This window comes from Copadichromis virginalis, linkage group LG2 (genome assembly GCF_057382275.1).
Source record: "Copadichromis virginalis isolate Kocher_CV1m ecotype Utaka linkage group LG2, C_Virginalis_male_GT1.1, whole genome shotgun sequence".
Lineage (NCBI taxonomy): Eukaryota > Metazoa > Chordata > Actinopteri > Cichliformes > Cichlidae > Copadichromis > Copadichromis virginalis.
Genome location: NC_140619.1, coordinates 26,300,153 through 26,322,967, shown reverse-complemented (window position 1 = coordinate 26,322,967; position 22,815 = coordinate 26,300,153). Strand labels below are relative to the sequence as shown.

The 22,815-nt window shown below is 41.8% G+C and overlaps 4 protein-coding genes across 13 annotated transcripts in view; 1 reads left to right on the top strand and 3 right to left on the bottom strand.

Moving 5' to 3' along the window:
- Positions 1-8,425, bottom strand: part of pdlim7 (PDZ and LIM domain 7) — a 32,978-nt gene extending 24,553 nt beyond the window's left edge. Inside the window, exons 1-2 of one of the 4 annotated variants that reach the window (XM_085475983.1) lie at positions 8,248-8,425; positions 5,968-6,066 (exon numbers count right to left, since the gene is read on the bottom strand). In XM_085475983.1, coding sequence (XP_085332109.1) covers positions 5,968-6,066; positions 8,248-8,277 — 129 coding nt within the window. In that variant the 5' untranslated portion in view covers positions 8,278-8,425. The other 3 variants (XM_085476011.1, XM_085475991.1, XM_085476002.1) reach the window with 3 other exon arrangements.
- Positions 8,426-10,904: 2,479 nt separating this feature from the next.
- On the top strand, positions 10,905-16,848 carry cltb (clathrin, light chain B). 3 transcript variants are annotated; one of them, XM_085475954.1, is made up of 6 exons: positions 10,905-11,354; positions 11,900-11,943; positions 12,108-12,225; positions 12,519-12,630; positions 13,509-13,562; positions 15,787-16,848. In XM_085475954.1, the coding sequence occupies exons 1-6, from the start codon at positions 11,201-11,203 to the stop codon at positions 15,956-15,958; spliced, it is 654 nt and encodes a 217-aa protein (XP_085332080.1). In that variant the 5' UTR covers positions 10,905-11,200; the 3' UTR covers positions 15,959-16,848. The 3 variants fall into 3 exon arrangements, with proteins under 3 accessions (XP_085332080.1, XP_085332088.1, XP_085332096.1); XM_085475962.1 differs by lacking the exon at positions 13,509-13,562 and adding an exon at positions 13,097-13,117 and having other exon boundaries at positions 10,906-11,354; XM_085475970.1 differs by lacking the exon at positions 13,509-13,562 and having other exon boundaries at positions 10,909-11,354.
- A 745-nt stretch (positions 16,849-17,593) lies between these two features.
- Positions 17,594-19,259, bottom strand: higd2a (HIG1 hypoxia inducible domain family, member 2A). The gene is made up of 2 exons (XM_085465856.1): positions 19,047-19,259; positions 17,594-18,148 (listed from the first exon to the last, which is right to left on the bottom strand). Exons 1-2 carry the CDS (start codon positions 19,231-19,233, stop codon positions 17,982-17,984), a joined length of 354 nt encoding a protein of 117 aa, XP_085321982.1. The 5' UTR covers positions 19,234-19,259; the 3' UTR covers positions 17,594-17,981.
- A 1,153-nt stretch (positions 19,260-20,412) lies between these two features.
- The window catches only part of ankhd1 (ankyrin repeat and KH domain containing 1), a 31,635-nt gene continuing 29,232 nt past the window's right edge, over positions 20,413-22,815 (bottom strand). For 3 of the 5 annotated variants that reach the window (XM_085475905.1, XM_085475931.1, XM_085475923.1), the window contains exons 34-39: positions 22,524-22,716; positions 22,199-22,321; positions 21,739-21,990; positions 21,444-21,628; positions 21,177-21,353; positions 20,413-21,062 (exon numbers count right to left, since the gene is read on the bottom strand). In XM_085475905.1, coding sequence (XP_085332031.1) covers positions 21,003-21,062; positions 21,177-21,353; positions 21,444-21,628; positions 21,739-21,990; positions 22,199-22,321; positions 22,524-22,716 — 990 coding nt within the window. In that variant the 3' untranslated portion in view covers positions 20,413-21,002. The remainder of the gene's footprint in view (positions 21,063-21,176; positions 21,354-21,443; positions 21,629-21,738; positions 21,991-22,198; positions 22,322-22,523; positions 22,717-22,815) is intronic. The other 2 variants (XM_085475915.1, XM_085475940.1) reach the window with 1 other exon arrangement.

The following is a 22,815-nucleotide window of genomic DNA, read 5'->3' as shown; positions in this document are numbered from 1 at the left end:
GCATCTCGTCGCTGTGCCAGAGCAAAACAATTATTTGATTACTGTTAAACAGCATGTCCTTTTAGTTTTTGGCCACAGAAAAGCTGGCAAAGCCACTTGGGAGCTGTATCTTTAATCTCCCTTAAATCAAAAGGGGTTTTAAAATGTTAACCAACACAGTAAATACCCACGAACCATAGAATATGGACAGAAAACCCCAGGAATTTTGGAAGCTTTTAACAACGAAGCTCCTAACAAGGGGTATATTAAGAAATTAAGGAAGCCCATACAACGGAAAAGCCAGCAGCTTTCCCCAACCAACAACTACAAAGCAATAAATGGCCATCTTCTTTAACCCTAGAACTCTAAGGTTGGGGATTTTTACCCACGTGATTACAGTCATGTGATTATCATGAAGCTCACTTAGTGGTAATTTCCAAGAGAATTCATATGATGGTCAGAGTTTAGGGTCATTTGGCCATTTCCCCTCTCAAATAAAAACAAAAATGAATCCATCTCCGACAACTGTCAGCAATGCAGGACAACTGCGCCTTGACTAGACGAGGCTCGCGTATCCCAGGAATGGGTGGACCGACTTCCATTAAGTCCATAATTTGTCTCTAATTAGAGCCTTTTTTATAGTGTCGCCACATAATACATTTTTTCCATTTTATAGGAGGAAATAAAACAAGAGTACTTCGATTCACCATGCTGATGTGAAAAATGTTTTATCGGGTAAAATATATTACTGACTTTAGTGATAGTGTTACAAAACTGCCTGCAGGTGTTCTAGGACAGCAGTCCCCAACCCCTGGGCCACGGACCGGAGTCGTTTGGTACTGGGCCGCAAGAGTTGTGGCTTTATGGTTTTCAGGGTTTTTATCGTTATTTTTTTTTAATGTTTTTATCGTTAACTCTGTTTCCCTGGGTCTTTTCCCATGTGTTATGAATAAATCTTCCCTTTTTTGGTACCTATACTGGTTTTATTTTGTTGTATTTATCCACAACACCTTAAAGGCCGGTCTGTGAAAATATGGTCAGACATAAACCGGTCCGTGGCGCAAAAAAGGTTGGGGACCGCTGTTCTAGGAGGAATAAAAAGAACCAATGACATTGTTTGGGATGGTCATGGTGCTCCTCCTGAACTGGTTTTGCTTTTAAAAAGATGATGTAGATAAAGTTCTAATGCTGTGGACTGCATTAGGCGAATATGTGTGTGTGAGAGAGAGTTGGTTATTGATGGACACGGACACCTGTGCTTCTGGCTCAGGTTCAGAGTGCAGCTGCTCCCTTACTTGAGAGGGCAGCAGTTAAAGTTGCTGTGCTCAGACCTTCGGTTGGTGGGGGGCAGACAGAAACCCTACACCTACCTCGTTCACTTTGCAGCAGTTTGTCAATACAGTTAACGTCAGTAGAAAACATGTTCTTGAAACGCACTCCACTGTTCCCCACAACAGCCCGGGCGCGGCACAAAGACGGCTGCGGGACAAGGCCAGCTCTTATCATATACGTTTATTTACGCTCTACGTGTTACACATGATTTTGTGCAAATGCGATCATGCCAATGACACGACGTTTCTCCAGCTTCAAGTATTTGCAACTGCGAGGCTAGCCGAAGAGTTTGTAGCCAGTTTCAAGGCTTTTTGGCAGAGCAGCAAAGCTGTTTTGGAATGCTATTGAATTTCAAAGCATTCGCCAGCCTCTCAAAATGCAGCTTTTTGAATTCAACTTTGAAGTTCTTTCCTTGGGTAACCTCACAGGTGATCCAGGGCCCCCCACACTTGCTCTCAGCCTTTCTTTTTTTGGTTAAACTAATAATGCCCTCAAGTTTATCTGCAACTTCTGATATACTGACTGTGTAACTCTGCACCAGCTCACTTTTATTCTTTCCAGGGCTATTTGGAGGCCAAGAGACAGTCTGTCCTTACATCACTCACTCAAAAACACACACACACACACACACACACACAGAGCACAGCTGATGCCAAGCCATAAATATTACTCTGAGAAATGGAAACTCAAACCTGTAAGTATGTGGTCACCCCCCCAACATGACTGCAACTGAACACCTAGTACCAACTCACCTTAAAAACACTGCATCATAAGACATTTATTTATCCAACTAGGAGAAATGCCCCCTGCAGCCGATGTATCAGCAAGTTCTGAATTATTAAATCACCCCTCTAACAAGGCCTCTCTTCCCAGAGTTTGTGTGAGAGTGAGAAAGAAAGAGTGTTTAAGAAGATACAAGAGATAAAGCAACAGATGGCCTACTAGTCAGACTGGGACCCAGAAACCGGAATATAAGAGCCGATGACTCATCCAGCTGTGGTGGTGGATGGGTGTTGGTGGTGGAGAGACGGTTACAAATCTCTCTACTTGCTTATTGACATGACATCATTAGTAATTTCCTATGAACATCTGATTTCAGTGGTATGGCATGTGTTTGTCAAAAGAAACCAGATGGCACTCAGAAGCCTCGGTTATGCTATCATAATGTTTCTGGAATCACACTGGGACGAGATCTGGGTCAGATATATGGACAAACTCCTCGGAAGAGTTGCGGGGCTGCACCAGAGCGCGTTGCAGTCGACATGGAAAGTGACAAAACTGCATTACCACAACATCTTGCTTCCTATATTTCATGCCTTTCCTGTTGAAACAGGATACTGGCGTCAATATGCGGAGCGAGATACAAGTTGAGTCAAGAAGACGGCCTACTTCAAGGTCATCACAGTCTTACATTCAAAAAGCAAACAGAATTTTGCACAATACCACCATGGTTAAAGAATTACATTATGCTAGTAAGTGAAGTTTGGCATTTTTCATCATAGACAAGCGTTTCCTTAAATACCAACATCCTCTGCAGCTTTAGGGGAATTCTTAGGAAACTTTAGTACGTCTGAGAAAATAATTCTGATGTTGTCACGGGGAGAGACTACATATTTATACTGGAAATTCTTCATTACAGTCTAGAGCTGTAAAGTATTAAAAAATGAACACACTACAAGGCAGGAAGGATGTAATAAAAGGAACCATCAAACAGATTTATGGAAAATTCAGGACTCTGTCTTTCTAGAGTTTGACTCATACTTGGGAGTAAAGGTGGAGGTCTCTGAGCCTCTGGTGCTTCAGCCGTCTCTTGTAAGTCCTTTAAGTTAATGGATATGAAATAAGAAATAGCTGTCCCTTTAAAACCCACTTAAACTCAAGTAACGCTCAGGTCTGAACCAAAAAAGAAACCAAAGCCAAGCACCACTCAGATCCTAGTTGTTGAGAGGGCGAAGCAAAGTCCACTGGGCATGGCTGCGACTAGCATAATCTTGTCAGGTTTTATGGCTTATAATGACATGCTTTATAGATAATTCTTTAGCGGTATGGTGAAGAGTCACGCGAACTAATGACTTTACTAGCTAGAAATGCTTAAGCATCTATTACCACGAGGAAGAAAATTAGAACAGCTAGAAGAAAATCAGCTGTGTCCCAAGAGCTGAACATTGATTGAGCAAAATAAAAGCCCTGCACATATTTCTTTCAGGATTAAATCAATGTGTACCTATTAATCCAAGGTGAAAAAGTTATTCTTCCTTTTCCCTTCACTGTGACTTAAAAGTAATGGCCATCATTCCTCTGATCTCACTGGGAAAGTATCCCTTTGAGACCGGAAGAGTCCACCACGTGAATGAGAAAAGTGAGTGGGCAAGACGTATTAGACACAGAAAGGAGACAACGGGATTGTCTGTTGGCAGCAACAGAGTGGATATGAGAAAAATCCCTGGAATGCTGAGAAAGCATAGCCTTCCCCGCCTGCAGACAGAGGAAGGAAACAACCATATTTGTCTAGCATGGAAACCAATAAAACCGAGCGCCAAACACGGGGAGGTAGCAAGTCAAAGGCGCAACTTTACAAATCGATAATTGGAATATCCACGTGCAGTACAAGAAACAATATCACCATCTGCCACAGCACGATCAAGCTCGAGTGGCCTAAATAACCATCGGCTTCAACAAATCCACTCCCAAACAATGGCAACTGTCATCTGGTGTTTACCAAAAAAACAAAACAAAAACCACTTGGACATATGGATCCTTCGGGAGTTGCAATCTCATCACCTCACAGAGACTCCAAGAGCCTTTTGTTCCATCAATCTACACTCTCTTCATTTTGTAATCACTTAACCGTCCGTCTGGGTTCACATACTCATCAGCTACAAGCCAGCAAACACAGACCACCCACCACATCCATCTAATGCGAACCCAGTAAGTGTAGGTCTGACTTCTCTTCCTGTTACTAAGGGATACTGTAGATCATTGGGGTTTACGGCCCCTTGTTGGGCTGTTTTCAACCTCTGCGACTGTGGGACTCGCTGTCCCTACTTTTATGACAATCACGATGAGAGCAAACAGTCCCCAAGAGGTGAAAAGAAAGAAAAAAGAAAAAAAAAAGAGAGAAAATCTGTCACATCTTTATAACTTGTGAACCCCGAGGCCCAGTGCTGGAGCAAACAGAGATATTGGCCGCTGACCAGTCGTTACAGCTCCAAGCTTAGAGATACTAAGGGGTTTTTGTTCCTCGGCTAGGAGCGATTAGCTTAGACCAACCTGAGCGAAGGATATTGCTATACTATAAATCATAAACTATAAAATATCACACAAGTTTTTGTAGTAGGGAAAAATCACCAGCGTGTGATATGTACCTGGAATGCAGACAAACTGGGCTCTTGCGCCACTTCAGTAATCAGTCAACACATTTAGATGAGAACTCGTTTGATAGCCGTCTAGATCTACTGACTCACACATTGATATTCACCCTGCAGTACGCCCCGTCTGCCTGGACTGAAATTCCTCCAAGTTAACAGCTATGTCTCAGTTTGTTTGTGGCCGTACGTCAAAAGAGGTTTCTACATCTGTTCGGTCTTTTATGGGTACAAGTAAAATGCTTCTTGTCATAAATCCAAGGGGAACATTGTGTTTCTGACTGAAATGCCTGGCAGTAAGTAGAGCAAATACAAGACAAGTACTGACAGGGTTGGCGATAACGTTTGCCTTCGCCACAGGATTAGATGAGCTCTACATGCACCTCAGTGTGATGCTACTCACAATACCCTGCAGTTCATGGGAACCTGCATTTGTCTGTTTTAAGTATGCAATCTTTTTTTTTTTTTTTTTTTGCACCTACAAAGACAAAGAAAGCTCAATTCAATAATTACACCAGGGTCCAAACCTATTAACTCCTAATCATCTCTGAAATAATAAACTGCAAATATTGAACATAACTACAGAATTAATACCTGTTAAGTCAGACTGACACTTACAGATCACCCGGTTTATTTGGATAGCAGTGCAATAATGCAATAAAACCAGCGAGCGCATAGTAGAAAACTAGATCTGTGTGAGCAATAGCTGGCAGGAAAGCTGGAATGATTTTATGTGTGTGCAATGTGCAGGCGTCTGTGTGCGTAGCTGCAAGTGCGAGTCTGTATGTTTGTCAGGCAAAGCAGCTCTGCACTTATATGGGCTGGAAAGTGGTCGCCGCTTTCGTCAATAGCAACAGAAGTTTATAAAAGAGTATCTGAAAATTTGTCCAGGGAAGGAGGAGGGCAGCGAACACACAGAGTACAAAGCACACAGCAGGAGTGTCATGCAAAGAAACTGCATGTTAGAACAGATCGGGAAGGGTTACCAAAATGAGCCATAAAAACATTTGAATAGTATGGAAATGCTTCTGTAGACAAAACCCTTTACTATCCGTGCCTAATAAAAAGAAAAAGAAAAAAAGTGATGTGACACATGCATATGCTGAGGCAGGGTAAGCCCTGATGACTGAGGTGGCCAAGCTGGTACTTAAAACCAACAGACTCTTGTTAACAGGCCGAGGCTTTCATAGAAGCTTAGAGGAAATCTCCGAGGAGAGTGCAAACACCTCAACTGCTGCTCTGCACAGATGCAAAAAAAGTACAAAAGCTGATTCCATGTGCACTTTCTTACCCTTGACACGGTGAGAGGCATGTTGAAGTCCTTGCCACCCTGCAGCCTGAAGCCCCAAGGCGGCGAGCCGCTGAGGGTTACAGAGTACGTATTCATACCCTTGAGGAAAGAAAAAAAAAAAAAAGGGGGGGAAAGGAAACATCTTAATTAGCCAGAAAGCCCGGAAAAGGTTCTCAAGGTCCTTTATTATTTTGCTTTATCTGAAACAGTCTATCTGCTGGCTCTCAGCACCACCAGCCCACAAGAGCACACATACACACATACACACAGAAAATAACACTCAAGTTGTTTTCTTTTACAGCAGATAATGTCACGTCTTAGTTTTAGGAATAACCATGTTACGGCACGTCAAAATTAGGCAATAAAGAGGGAGCGGTGCCGGTTGGACGTGCCATTTTTACACATTTCAAAACACACAAATAGCCTGGTGTCATAATCTAAAGCTAAACTCTAAGGTGAAGTTAGAGTTTAATTCATTTCAGTCTACTGCAGCACCAATGTGCAGCATTTAGAAGATCTACTGCACAACAATAGCAGCAACAACTCCTCCTTCGGGGGGGATAATGTGCCACTTGCTGTATTCAGCCAGGTAACAGGTATCGTGGCTTCACCACAATTAATTACTGCCAGTCTGCGGCAAGGCACTAAATAACTAGGTAGTTTTAAGAACCAAAGGGCAACATGAGATGCAGCCCTCTGTTAGTGGCTTACACAGAGTTAGGGTTTGACCACTGACCTCTGTGCTCACACGGCTACTCTAGCCCTGCTCCTCCTCCTCTTCCACAAACCTACCAGGTGTCACAGGTCTCCGTGACACACAGCTATGCCACCTACCTTGTCCTCAAAGGTCAGCTGGTAGCCCAAACCTGGGAGAAAGCTAAAGAGTCAGTAAGCTGGAGCAAGCAGATTCCCTCTCTGTTGGCAAACCCTACCCCCTCGATCCTGACTGTGACACAGGCAAGCCGTAGCCTCTCCTCACTCCTCAGAGGCTATATAAGGAATGTAAAACTACACCAAACTATTTCAGCCCAACACCCACATGAGTCACAGGGAGAGAAGGAGGAGGAGGAGGGGGGCAGAGGAGGATGGAGAGAGGTAACGTCAACGACCCATGGATTCTGGCACGGGCCAGGAGATTTTTTTTTTCTCCTCCTCTAAATTCATTGCACTTGGGAAACGGCAGACGGCCACAAATGAAGCAAAGCACACAACCCTCTACATTCTTTCTGTAGGGCATGAAACATAGTACAAGCAAGAAAAAAAAAAAAAAAAAAAAACCCTCAGCAATTATACTTTAACATCAAGCTCTTAAAGCAACAGAGCCGCTCACACACACTGTAAAGGCTGGTGAGACAGTGGTGTGCTCACAGATAAGGAAAATCTAGCCTTTAATCCAGCCTAGCACCCCAAATAATCCCACTAAGAAAACCTGCAAATCTGCTAAAGTTAATGGAAATCCTTAAAATAAAAAAAGACTTGCATTCGCATTCATTCACTGTCAATGCAGCCTCTAGATCTGTACAAACCTGACTCTTTATTGGCAAAGCTTAAATTAGTTTTTCTCAGAGCCAGGGAAATGAACTATGATACAGAGGAGCATAAGGCGACAGAGAAAGACCTGCAGCAGGAGCAGCAGGTAATGGAGGCTAGATTTCACTGGTGACAAACACCACACTGAAAGCTGATTACTCAGACTGTATTAAAGCGGAGGAAGTTACAGCATTAATGTGACTGCACTCTACTTAATTAAACACCACCCTGTATGATAAGCAAGAGAATAAAAGCATCAGTTTTAAGCCAATAAATGTGTGGCACTCATCCCCATGCTTATGGTGTTGCTATTTATAATCTTCTATATTATTGCTGCTGCTGCATTAGTTCTATAGGAACTCGTGTTGCTCTTAATGAGAGCTCAAATACAGGGAATTTTTGGTTAACACGCTACGCAATTACGAGCGTACACGGGTTTCTTCAATGCGTCTAGCACACTAATTTCCCAGCGGTAATTAAAGGCCACGCTGTGAACGCTGTACCCCGGTTAACACCGCCGCAGACAGCCAGGTTTCCACTCGCGACAACACGGGACACGAAAACCGGACAAAACTCTCGGCTCTGACAAAGTAGTTAGCACAGCTACAGAGCAGCAGGGGCTCGGGGAAGATGGCCAGAAGCATGAGCCTGCACAGTTTGGAGCACCAGCTTAACCCATACAAACCTCCTCTGTGGGGAAAAAGCTGGTTTGAAGAAGTTACACAAACACACAAAGATGCATTAGCTTACCTCTTGTGTCTCTCTGTGCTCGCCGGACATCACGAGTGTACCGGATTAAAAATAATTAAAAAATTTGATAAGTGGGTTGGCAAGCAGGCAACTTTTCAGACTTCCTTGAAGCAAACGTCAGGAAGCCGCCGTGGATCCCCCTGGTGAGCAGCAAACTCATTCCCTCAAATTCTTTTTAGCAGGACTCTGCTGAGACGTCAGAAGTCACATGGGCGGAGGCTTCATTTCACTCAGAGGCCGAGTTGCACTCATCAGCTGCTACTACTAAAGCCATTCATCATAGCCGCCCTGAAACAGCTTTTCTCAATCACTCCGTCGGTTTTAACTAAAGGAACATAAATAAATAAATAAGACTATGCCTCAGGGATAAACATGAACTAATCCAGGACACCGCCCCTGAAGAATAACTTTTTACACACGCTGTTTACTGTACTTACTATAGTAAGTACAGTAAATAATAATGGCTTAGCTATAGCTAAGCCATTATTATTTAATAGTAATAGGTAACTTAATTTGACATGACTTATCCTAGATGGAGAGAGAAACAGATATATACGTCTACAATAAACAACACAGTTAAAATGAAAGTTTCACTGGTGCCTGCATGGTAAGAGCCTTATACTATGAAATAGCGCAAGAGTCTGTAAAATAAAAAAGAAAAGTGAAGTTAGTTTTTTTTAAAAAAGACGAAGAAGCAGTATTTGCTTCTACTGCAAGTGCTACTATGTTTGGCTTTATAATTTCCCTAATTTCCTTCGGGATTAATAAAGTATTCTGATTCTGGTTTATATTTTCTTTGAAAATGCTTTTGTGAAACATTTTTGAGGGAAGCTCCTTGGTAGGAAAACGGATAAGTGGATAAACGTCTCACCAAAAAACAAAACAAAACAAAAAAAGTTAAGAAAGTGCGCAGATACGGTCAGCTGCAATCAACACTCTTTATTATCATGCGCATGTCATCAATCGCAGTCCCTGGAACAGAAGTGGAGCTCTCGCTCTTTTGTACCTTTGTACATTCCAAAGAAAGGGGAGGAAGTCACAAAACGATCATACACATCGCTCGCTGTGAAACCTAACGGAACTTCCACTACAATGGGTATGCTGTTTCGTGCCCTTGGCGCTATCAGCACCTGCAAATGGAGTTGTTTTCTTTTGCTTAATGTAACAGTTAAGAAAAACAACAACAAAAAAACCGTAATTCTTTCTGTTCGCAAACAAAAACAGGTGTTAAAAAAGGATTCTTTTGAACAATTGAGGAGGGTAATATTTATTATTAACATTCATATGACAGACACTATATCAGTTCTAGCCAGATTTATGCAATAATTAATGTGTATCTTCTTTTTTCAGCTGCTTCCTCTAGGGGTCGCTACAACTTTCGTCTCATCCTATCGCCAGCATCCTCTTCTGCCACACCAACCCTCTGCATGTTCTCCTTCACTACATCCATGAATCTCCTCTGTGGTCTTTTCCTCCTGCCTGACAGCTCCATCTTCAATATCCTTTGTCCACTATATCTACTATCACTCCTCTGCATGTATCCAAACCATATCAGCCTCATCTCTTTAACTTTGTCCCCAAACTGTTTATCCAGTGCTGTTTTTTCCAATTATGGATTTTTAAATGGTACAAAACTCCACTAACACTAACCACATCGACCATTACTGAAAGGTCATTACTAATGATCATAAATGCAAAGCATAGGCCGTTAATAAGATCCGTAGCAGGAGTAAATAGCAAACAGGAGAAATATATAGAGTCAAGAGGGGTATATACAAAAATAAGAGAAAGGCACACTTTAGAGAACAAGTTCCAAAGTGCTTGGAAGCAGTGTAAAGAAAATACATGGTCTGAATAGACAGTGTGTGAGTCACCTGAGTGATGAGGATTACTCAAACCATGGTGAGGTGAGTGGGCAGGTGTGGGGTGTGGGTGTTTGTTGAGTGTTTAACAGTCCGAATGGCCCAGGAGAAGAAGCTGTTTGTGAGTCTGGAGGTGTAGGACCTGACTGACCGGAGATCTTGACCTGGCCTCCAGGGTTGGCAGAGGACAGTCAATGGTTTTTTGGGCGATGTTAATTACATTTGCACATCCTTCCTGCTCTCAGCTGTGGCCCCTGCGTACCCAACACCCAGGCAGTAGGAGAGCATGCTCCACTGTGGAGCAGTAGAAGGCCAGCGGAGGACAAGGTGAGCTCTTTTGTTTTAAGGACCTTCAGCTTTAGGTTATTTTCTGAGCACCAGTGTGACAAGTTTCTCTACCTCTGCCCTGTACGCCTCCATCAGAGATGAACCCAGTATGGGGTATGTGTGGGCAAAGTCGGACTGATTGGGGGCGGTTAGTGAGAAAATCTTTGATCCAGAAGCAGGTGGCAGGGAGGATCTGAAGGTGTTCCAGTTAAGTGGTGAGGATGTCTGCTGCGTCTCCCTTTTAATGATCCACTCATGTAGATTTTGCTGAGGATATTCATTTTCCTGCAGGGGGGGTGAATGCATAACCTTTATGCTTTTACGAACCATTTTCCATTTCTGTTTATAAATTGTGCTATATAAGGTTTGTATATATTTTTTTATTACTGTCACTGCATTAGCACTACAACCCTTGAGATGACAGTGCTGTGCTGCAGATGGCCAGCAGATGGCGACAAACTCCAACAAAATGTAAAGGTCCCCTCGGGGTGCTGCCCCTGCTCTATCATCATACACATACTGGTTGAACAAGTGAAGAAATAATGAATCATCAGTTACGGCCTTTAATCGACGCGTAGATTGTTTGTTCCGTATGCTTTACTAGCTGACTATTTTTCCAAGCGATATTTAGAATAGATAACACTCTAATCGAATTTTTAAGTTGTTACTATTAACGTTGCAGAGCTCGGTGGCCTGATTTTTTGTGGCTTTAACGTTTAGCAAGCTAAGCAAGCTCAGTCAAACTTCTACACTTTTTGTGAAAGATGGCTGACAACGGAGCGCACCCGACTGAAGAGGACCCGGCCGCCGCTTTCCTGGCTCAACAGGAGAATGAGATAGCGGGGATAGAAAACGATGGCGACGCATTTGGGATCCTAGAAGGAGCCGGTGTTCAGCAGCCGCAGACCGACAACTATGGCAAGCTTGTCCCTGAGCTAACGTCAGCTAACGAGCAAACAAAGCTAACTAGAGCTAGCTAATACTAATACAGGAACTTGCATCGGTAACTTGCTTAGTAGTTAGCCAACAAAGGCCCCACCGCCATATGTTAACAACACCGCTGTCTGATATAAGTGGTTAACACTCTTATTGCTTCCTATTTAGATTCAAACTAACAGTACGTTAGCCTTGTAGCTTAGCTAGCTGCGACAACGTAGGTTTTGTTTAACGCTATCCCACATAACATTAGCTATGTGACACTAGCACCTTAAAACTAAGCAAGCGAACAAGTGCTACTGGCCTTCTAACCGACAAAGCAGCCCAGACAATATTAAGCAGGTAACCAAACAGGTGTTGCTGCATTTCTGAAGTCTTATCCGTTTCGAGACCAAAAGTTACACCACGGTAGTAGTAGCAGCGAGCATAAGTCGTTCCAGATAGCAAGGAAGTATAAGCGGATAAACTCCAAGAAGTTCATCTAAACTTATATCTGTATTTTTTTGTTTTTTAAAAAAAAATGCTAGACGGGTTTGAAGAGCCTGCCACGTTGAATGGAGACCTGTTTCAGGTGAGCTTCAGTCTTGTCTGTCTCTTTATATAACCTATGTGTGGTTGAGTTTTATTCCGAACACCGTAATCATGTGATGAAGGAGTGGGTTTGCTGTGGCGTTCACGCATAAATGAACCGAATAGCTGCTTCTAATGGTGTACATGTTTTGCGTACCCCAACAGGAGTCCAATGGCCCAACAGACAGCTACGCAGCCATCGCCCAGGTGGATATTCAAAGGCAAGAACCTGAAAGTTTACGCAAATGGAGGGAGGAGCAGAAGGCACGCCTTGAAGCATTAGGTTGGTAACAATGTTTCCCTGCCGCTGTCAGTGATTGTGTGTAATGCACTTAGTGCTGTGTAGCTCTTATGATTCTTCTTATTTTCCTTACAAGGTCCCTGGTTCATTTCACACGTATTTACTAACACTTCACTGTACTGCTATTTGCCCTTCTGTTAGAGGCTAAACTGGCTTTCAACACACTGGTGATAAAGTTTAAACTAATCAGAAAAGATCTGTGTCACACATAGAAACAGAAGAAATTAAATGTAATACAACTGTGTGACGTTTCTGCTTTCTTGCGTCCTAATAAGACTCTGCATCCAAGGCAGCAGAGGAAGAATGGAGAGTGAAAGCGAAGAAGGAGCTTGAAGACTGGCACGTACACCAAAGTGAGCAGATGGAGAAGAATAAGACCAACAACAGGTTAGGATCTGACCCCCCCACCCCACCGCTAATGTGCAGAGAAGTAATCGATGATGGTGATGTTGTAATCACTCTACTACCTTTGTTTTGAATTTTATATTGGTAGTTAGAGGTAGTTGTTCTTGGTAAAACAAACATTGTGGTTCAGTTAGCAAACATGCCTCGCTCTAAACTATAAGTTCAGTGGAGGTTCAGTGGAGGTCCTTATAGGTTCTTCCGAGGTGTGGGAAACTGTGCCTTTCTCTACAAGATTACATCCTAGACCTGTGTATGTTTTACAGCTGACTGATAAATTGACACGGTTGTGGTATATGTGTTGAATTTACTGCACCAAGGTGATCACAACAGATTGCAACACTATAATACTTAGTACTTCATTTAGCCTGGTTCCCCTCAGTGTCATAAACTGTGCAGTCTCTCTTTTCTTGACCAAGCTAACCAGTTATTCTCTCACACTTCCCAACAGACTCTATCCAAGTCTGGCACGGTACCGCTCTGCATCTGTAGCTCTTTTCTTTTTTTCTTCTATTTTTTTATAAAGGACTGAGAGGCAATACTCTGATGAGATATTAGTCTACAGCTGTGTGTCCAGTTCAAGTGCCCAGAAAGCAAAACAGGAAACTAGCTAGCTGAAAAGAATGCAGACAGCAGAAAGAAAATGCTGCAGTCGCCCCCTCCCCATGCTAGAGCAAAGACCATCCTAGATTGTTTATGACACTAGTGCGAGATGTTTAGTCACTGTTTCCACCTCATTAGAAATGTTTCTCAGTTGCTTACAATAACCCAGACTCTAACACTTTTCTGCTTGTTGACTGACACTGAAACTGTTCTCCTCTCCTTCTTTTTTCCTGCTTTCTTGGCCTTGCTCTGCACGCTAGGATTGCTGATAAGGCTTTCTACAAACAGCCCAACTCTGATGTTATAGGCTTTGTGTACGTTTAGAATTCTTCTGCCTTCTAATATTGTATGATCTGCCCCCTGAATGACCTCTTTTGCCCACGATGCATGACCCAACACTGGAATTGTGTTTTGTTTTGTTTTTTCTTTTTTGTCAAAGGCTTCATTTGGCATTATTTGTGTTCTTTTTGACTGATTTGTGCCCTGGATGTTTTTATATACCAAAAATAAATATTAAATATGTCAACAATGAAGTGTATGTTGGGTATAAAGTATAGACTGTATGAAAGATGGATGTAGCTACTAGAGCAGGGCGATATGGCCAAAAATATTTATCACGATATATATTTGAAAATTTGCGATAACGATATAACCAACGATATAATTGATGCGAGACAAAATACAACTCCACAAAATTACTAGCGCAAAAAGACAACCTTCCATTTATTTTCACTTAAACAAGAAGCTGGTTTTTATGTACATTAAAGCTTTATAAAAATGTAACAGTGCAAATGCAAATTCCTTGCTGAAAGTTTAACCAAAAGGCATTTCCAGTAGAAATGGGCTGACATATCCTGAGCATAACCATGTATAATATCCACTGAAGTTAAAAAGAGGTGCTTTGCAACATTAAACTGCAGTGTGCAGTACGTATTTTTCGGACCATAAGGTGCACGGGATTATAAGGCACATTAAGCGAAACAAAGCAGTCAGATAAATCAAACTTTATTAAACTCATTCTTCTTGCTTCCTCCACTTCTGTACCATTGATTCATTAATGTTGAATTCTCTGGCAGCTGCTCTATTCCCATGTTGTTGCAGTATATTAATGACTAACCTCGTATTGTGGATGGATTATCTCAGTTGTTCTCCTGACTGAAGTTTGGTCCGTTTACAGTATCCTGCCATGCGATTGCATTTGTCTCTAACCATCTGGAACCTTCACGTTAACTTTTATAAGTGGAAAAGTGTTAGTGTTCGTCCTCCAGCTTCACTGTTTATGTTATGCTAACATAGCTGTGTCGCTAGCGATCACGTAGCACATCATTATATACCAGCTAGCCCAACTTCAGTAACCCTACAAACGTCACTGCTGTTTAGTTTCCTGTCTTCATTTATGTTGGAAGTGATAGCAGAGCTGTACGTTTGATTTTTTTCAGAAATCTCTCAGTCAGAACATGCAATATCATGCTTAGGTAACTAGCGAGCTAACTTCCGCTAGCTTCCTGCTAACTTCTAACTCCGTTAAATGTAATAACTTTTGTTTTCATGGATGCCTGGAAGTTAAACTTTATAGTTACACCTGGTAAAGCAGCAATGCTGATCGTTTTATTAAAGATGAAAGAATTTAGACAGTTTTTAACTCTAAGTGATGCTGCAGTGTTGTTTGACCTGAAGTATACGGAGTTTAGGACCCAGATTACTCCCAGATTTAAGGGCATCTTAGTCCGACAAATATGACAATAACAACGGCCGCTTGCATGTTCTGCAAAAAAATGTGCTTTGTTGTGTATCTGACGAACAAACACCAAACCAGTTCCACATCACTGAAGTTGCACCATTTTTACAAACCAATTCTGGTTCATCTGTTTCACTCAACAATCGGCCATGTGCGTATGAAAAAAAAGGCACTGCGCATGCGCGTTTTACTCCCATTCTATCGCGATATTTCATTTTCCTATCATTGCCTAACATTATACCGGTATTACCGTGAACGGTATAATATGGCCCAGCCCTAGTAGCTACCCTTAAGTCCAATTATGCTTTTCCATGATTTGATATTGACAAATTGTTAGCCAATGAGCTGCTTCAATCTGACCCTTAGAATAATCAGGGGTTTTTTTTAGTTTGTTTATTTTTTTGTTTTTTAAATGGACCAAAAACTTCTGAGCCCATAAAGTCCTCGTGAAAAATTCTACTGATGTCAAAGAGTGAGGCAGCCGAGGATCTTTTTCAGCCACGTCTATTTACTTTCAAGTCCTTTATTAGTCTGGGATGTCGCCCCCTGCTGGCCATTAAAACAAAAGCAGGATTCGGGTTTTAGATCTGGAAGCTACATCTATCTTCTACACCATCTGCGGCATAAAGACATGCATGAGGTATTTTTTGCTTTTACTATCTCGTGAGCACGTGCTCTTGGTGTGATTGAACTTTGTGGTTGGGAACAGTGTTTGGCTCAGGCTGCGTTTGCTTTCGTGAAATCCCTCTGATAACCTCCAGCTCACCGACACCTTTCTGTGCTTCCCTTCACATCCACAGAGCATCTGAGGAGGCTTTCCTGGCAGAGACGGACAGCAACAGCCCCGGGTCTGAATGGGAGAGAGTAGCTCGTCTCTGTGACTTCAATCCAAAAACCAACAAGCAGGCGAAGGATGTTTCCCGAATGCGCTCTGTGCTGATCTCTCTCAAACAGACACCTCTAGTTCGCTAGAGCATGTCGCTGGGGGGAGCTAGAAACATTGCCTTTTAATCTCACTTTGCATCAGAAGGATTTGTATGCCCTTTTGTGTACGAAAAACACCCTGGTATGTTTATAACCTTTAAACACTTCCTGCCTTTAACGATGCCTGTTAGAGTCAAATAATATACTTAAACCTGTGAGAGGAGGGATTACTGTTACAACATCCTTTAGTTGGTCAGCTTCATCACTGCTATATTAAGAAAATATTGTTACTGTAAATTCAGTAATTTCCCTTTCTCCTTTAACTTATAAATTGTTACTAGGTCAACTTTATTGCATGACTTCCTGATATTTTGGATGCACATTTTTAGTTGAATTTATAAATTAGCATTACGGTCAAACACTTAGCGATTAAGCACTGTTACAGATTAGATTGTAACCAGTTTTGCCTCATCAACTATAAACCATTAACCGAAGCACATTAATGTTCACTGTATTATATTATATCCCTAATTACTGTTTTTAAGTTAGCATATTTTTCACTATAACATACCCAAGCTCGTGGCCTTTTTTGATCAACCTCTTTCTACAATTTGAGCACTTAGCTGGATGAATTTCTCTTCAATTTGGCAAGATTTCAGCTAAATTAAGAAACATTGAACTACAACCAAAGATTTCATTGAAATTTTCAGAGTTCAAACATTTTACGGCTTGTTTCTTATTTTGCTATATTATACCATTTTCTGTTACGCCAACAAATTTTAATTTTTTTTTTTAAAGAAATGATGCACGGGGTCATTTACAACAGCGATGTCTTCACACTGTTTCACATGCTGCCTATTTGGATTTAAGGAATAGTGAAAAAGTGAATGTTAAAAGGGAACTGGAAAATAAAAACAGTGTAGTATGATCACTTCAAACGATTTGTCTTCAATTCTTAGCTGTGATAATTGCTTACTTATGCCCTTGTATTTTGACATACAAGCAACTTTGATAGGTGGTTCAAACAGAGCATCAGAATGGAGAAGAAAGGTGATTTAAGTGACTTTGAATGTGGCATGGTTGTTAGTGCTGGAGTGGCTGCTCTGGGTATTTCAGAAACTGCTGATCTACTGAGATTTCCCCACACAAACAACTCTGAGGTTTACAGAGAATGACCAGAGTAGTTCAAGCTGATTGGAAGGCAACAGTAACCTGAATAACTGTTTGGTACAACCAAGGTATGCAGAAGAGCATCTCTGAATGCAGATCAGAAGACCACATCTGCTCTAGTCTCTGAGGAATGTTTCCAGCATCATATGTGCGACAAATAATTAAGGTAGCTCTAAAGTCAGTGCTAATATTATGACCACGTTTGGGTTATTTACAGATATTTTAAATCTTTTAAGCATAATTTTTTATACATATCATGCTTAACTTGGCTAGCACAATTCTCTGAGAGGTGACTTTATAAAGTGTATAATTTACACTATTACACTACACATAACACCTGAAGGTCTTCTTAGGAGGATTTTATTCTGTTGAGTGTTTTAAGGTGGACTTGGGCCTAACTCAAGTCATTAACAACGAATTTCCACACTGAGTTTGTCAATATAACCTTATAGGTTAGCACACCAGGAAACTCAAACACAAGATATGGTGCTTTATCTTAAATATGACACCAGGTTCAAATGTGACATTTTATTAGAATATAATAATAACAGTATGGGGGATACATTTGAAGCCGAGCTCACCAAATGAGCAAGAAAACAATTTACATTTATCAGCAATTTGCTTCAACACAATTTTAGTAGTGTTAAAGAAGTCCAGCCTGCTTACTGGTAACAAGCCGATTCAACTTTGCTGTTCCACACTGTCAGCAAGAAGCGAAAATAATCATTTTTTGTGAGTGATTCACAGTTTTTAAACAGCAATAAATAATGCTGACATTTACATATGTGTCTGAAGAATGTTAAAGACCCAATACATTATTCAGTTCATTTAAAGAAGTCCAGAGTCTGCTGCGATTCCACACACTGAATGGACAATGGCAGAGATGTGGGATTGATCCATTTCACTGCTTGGGTTTCAGAGCCGTGGTAAAAACACCAACAATAATGGCAACTACAGTGAAGCCTTGAGCAAAGATGCGTCCCCTCATCAAGAGCTGGGACTGTCTGGTTTTCCCTTGATGGAAGGCACGGAGACCATAAATCAGCGCTCCCGCTGTTCCCAAACAACCTGGAAAATAAAGAAATTATAGCTTATAAACCCAGTTTATTAGGACAGTTAACTGGATCCACAGACAAGGAAAAACTCATGGCTGAATAGTGTAACTAATATCAAGTAGAATGGGGTGATGGAGATATAAAAGCTGCACTTTCCTTTGGCACAGACACTTTTTAGTTATCAGGGTGGCTGCAGTCAACGGTAAAATAAAAGGAGACTGTTCATTTCTAATGACAGCATTATTGCTACAGATGTCAACAACAGATGACCTCAGCGTAAACAGCTTCTAAATTAGAATCTTAAACGCTTCAGGGAACACAAAACAAGAATCAGCAATAATATCATAGGCATCAACGGACTATATGTATGATTTTGGGAGTAACAATGAAAGAAAACAGCACAGGCTATTTTAATAAAGCACTCGTGAAGCAACAGTAAGTAGTATATCAGATACAGAATTGCGTAAATAACTGTTGACAGATGAACAAGAATGTGAGATACAGTCCAATTATATCCCAAACATGTTTGTCCGGTTTTACATTATCCACTTAAAACGGCTTTTAATACGCTTTGATGTATTGAAGGTTTTATTGTGCAGACCACGAGTTACAAAATATATGAAGAATGACCACAATGACCTCCGGGGGTTGAGAGGACGCTGCCGCACAGCTGGAGGAGCAGCTCCGGGAATATTTCCGGTACCGAAAGCAGATCGTTGGGAAATATGTCATCGGTTACGTCGATCTAGCCACACACCTCTGCTGTGTTATCAGCTGATGTCGTGCCCACCACTCACCCAAGCCTTTATGTTTTATATTTAAGCGCTAACATAGTTGTGTGAAGTAGAGGACATAGCAGACCGCAGTTGTGACTTTACGGTGCAGCGCTTTTCTCCGCTTGTGTAACTCACCTATCGGGACGAATGGGTTCTCCTTGGTTTTCCTCGCAAACTTTTCCTTGAAAGTCTCATCTTTGACTTTAGGCAAAGGGTTGAAGCCTTCGATGTTTGGAGCCTGGGATAAATCAAACGGCACAGCTCTCTGCGGAGCTGCTCCGGGTGTTTGCTCTGCAACTCCGGGTGTTGCTGCTGCCGCCATGCTTACCTTTGGTATGACAACCAGGAAATCCCAAGAACTACATTTCCGGTTAAAATTTTCCACGGCTTCACAATAAAGGTCCAAATATTTTAAATTAAAAAAAAAAGTCTACCTTGATTAGAGAGGAATGCCTTGGACAAATTCATCAATCTTTCACTTCAGAAATATAAAACAGAAATATAAATTAGACTAAACACTGACCACGGCCTCTTAGTGCAGATATTCAAGTATTTTAGTATACAAGTATTTAAAAGCATACCCAGCTGCAGCAATATTATGATCCAATATCTGATTGTGCGCAGTAAGTGCTTTTTCTTTAGATATAATTGCGCTTTTTCTTTTTACTTTAGAGTACACTTTATTGCAGCTTCTCAATGCACAACTTTCAACTCAAAGCTAAACTCTCCCCCCACCTATTTGCAGGTGTGTTAAATGTGCAGTTTTTTTTAACTTTAACAGAAATTAAAAAGTCAGATTTGTTTTAGAATAAAGTTCAGCGGATGTTAAATTCAATTTAGGTCATTTACTGTCCAGTGATGTAACTGGATACTTACCACAAACAATCAAGATTGAGGTTCTATATACACAGCAGGATGGTTCCATTTTGATAATTAAAATGTCATGACTTGTAATTACTTGAAATTGAATCCCATATTTAAAAAAAAAAAAAAAAAGTGGCCTAATAAATATTTGTAGCAACTGCTGGACGTTCTAATTTTCCTGAATGTGAGGTTTCACTTTCCAGTGGCACATTCCTTATGTGCTGTACAATGCATCAATGAAACAGCTACACATTAAATCTAAACGAATCTTCAGGTGCCACATTTTATTTTAAATCACAAATTGTTTGCTATAGGGAGGAAAGCTACGCGGTATATTGGGATTTTCACATAGCTCTCAATTTTTCACAAAATAAACCCCACTCTTACCACTGAGTGGCAGTATTGTACAACCTTCACTGATTCTCAAACATGAAATCACTTTTCCCCCTCAGTGAAGCACTTAGAATGAAATACTTTAATGTCTGCCTAAGAAATCATGCAGTCAGGAAGCTTGAGCCCAAAGAGGAATAAAAAAATCAAAATCTAGTGGATAAAAAAAAACAAAAAAAAAAAACTTAACTGAAGACTCAGGAGTCATATGCATCAACAAAGATAAACAAAAAAGCTTCAGCACAAATATTTTTCAATCTTTTTATTGAATATTAAGGTAAATATTTCACATTAATACAGGCTACATAAAGTAGAGCCACTATACGACATGAAATTTACTCTCATTTTAACCCTTTTTAGTATGTAAACAATTATACATGTATTTACCACTCTAAAAGGTTCTGATTTCGCTCTTCAGGTAATCATCATCTAGTTCTGGGCCAAGTTTAAATAGCTACTTCATGTTGAGCCCCCCCCCACCCCACCCCGCAGCCCAAGAACGGTGTACGCGGGTTTAAAGTCAAAAATCGCTAAACTACGCAGAGAATGGATCCTGTTGAACAGGTGATCGCGCGCGTGTGTGTGTTTGCATCATTGGGACACTGATAACAGCTCTGGCCCAATTTCCTCTTTCCTCGTTAGATAGGCACATCAAAGAATGGCGTCAAAGAGAACTTCCAATTCTTCAACCTTTACTCTGCATTTCAGGTCTCTACTAAAGTTTAAAAGTTTACGCGTTAATTTTTTCGTCGTCTTATTCGGTCGTGTCGGTCAGTTGGTATTACATGTTTGCACTGTGGGTCATGCTGTGTGTGTTTGATTGCTGTAGGATGCCGTCTAATTGACATGGTTCAGGTGCACATTGCCCACATGAGGTGCCCAGGTACCGGTCCACACCTGAAGGAGAGAGGAGAAAGGTCAGGGGGGTTATTAGTCAAATGCTGCTCCTTATAAAACGGCATAAATCTGCACAAGTGTCGCAAGTCTGATTTTAATAAAGGCCAACTTTACCTGCTGTTGTGGGTCAGAGTTATCTGCATTGTTTGGGACCACTTTAATGATGGGGCTCCATGCAGGGTCACCAGCGTGACCAGCGTGCAAACCATTGTACATCGGCCCCCCTGGGCCTTCTGCCATGGTAGGATGAGGGGGCAGCATGGTTCCTCCATACATAGACATTGGCATCCCCTGGACAAAATGGACACAGATAGCCGTTAAAACACAAGTACACAGACAAATGGGCATTGAAAGTCCGTCAGAGCTGTTACTCTGAGTTACCTTTGGGAAATCCATGTAACTGTTGGGCAAATGCTGCGGCTGGTGGTAGTTGTTAGCAGGGTTTGCGATGCCCGTGTCGTCCTGCTCCATGGGCTGGTGCTGAGAGAAGGCCGATTGCTCCGCGTGCATCTGCGGGTGCATCATGTGGCTGTTCATCAAGGGCTGGGACCAACCAGACATGGCCTCTGTACCAAAACAACACAAGGCGGTTTTATCGCTGGACGCCAAAGTTACTGAGAACCCATTTCTGTATATGGCTGTGTTCAACTCTCACACGGGCCCAATTTGCTCTTACCTGAACCACTGCCAACCCCGAATGACCAAATGCCTCCCTGTCCAACTGATGCCGTGTAGCTGGTTGTGAGCAGAGGTGGGTTTACAGACCCCGTCTGTCTGATCCTGGCCAACCGCTCTGTGCCGATGGGTGGGGGAACCTTCCGGTCCTGTTGCGAGGAGCTGCCTGGCTTAGGCTGAGGAGGTGAAGCAACCGCTGAGGTGGAAAGGGCAGAGGAGGACACCGTGGAGGGAGGTGGGACAGGAGATTCACCTGGTGGGAAAAGACAAAGCCTAGGTTAGAGCACTTCCAAATAATTTTTAAGAGACTGATTTGTTTTTGTTTTTAAACAAGCATGGAAAAATGCTATTAAACTCTCTAATATTAAATTAATGTTAAAGGGATTATAAAAGGGGTCAGGGGTACATTTAAGGCCTAAAATGTAAAAGAATTAAAGAGAAGCGGTCTGTGAGCCTGGTACCTGATGTGGATGCACTCCATGGGTGGGGGGAAAAGTGCTGTCTGCTGAATGAGGGTGTGCCAGCTGTATGACCAGGTAGAAAAACAGCACTGCCAGAGATCCCGGTGGCAAAGTTAGGCAACGCTAAGGACACAGACAATAGAAGGAGACTGTCAGCTTTACAGTACTAAATATAAATAAGACCTTACATGTCAACATAGATTCACCACATCCGGTTGCATGTGTACTGTAATCACCACCTTCTTTATTTCTCCTGAAATTATTCTGATAATTATTTTGATTATTAAACCCAAAGAACTGGAATTAAACAAAAATGCAGCCATACCGATGGGGCTGTTGACCATCCTCTGGGTGGTGGAACGGTAGCCAGGGGCTTTTGAGCTGTCTGGAGGAGGTGGGGGCATCATATTCTCCATCTGGCCCATGCTCATGTACGCTTGCTGAGCCGAGAAAGACTGCTCTGGGGGTGATCGAGTAGGCAAATGGCATGCACCCCACACTGGATTGTTTCCCACCTGCTAAGGCAAGCACAACTGATTACTATCACAATCCAGCTGAATGGTGCCCTTACCAAAGTAAATGCACGGTCAAGTAAAGTTGTAGTTGTGAAGATTTAT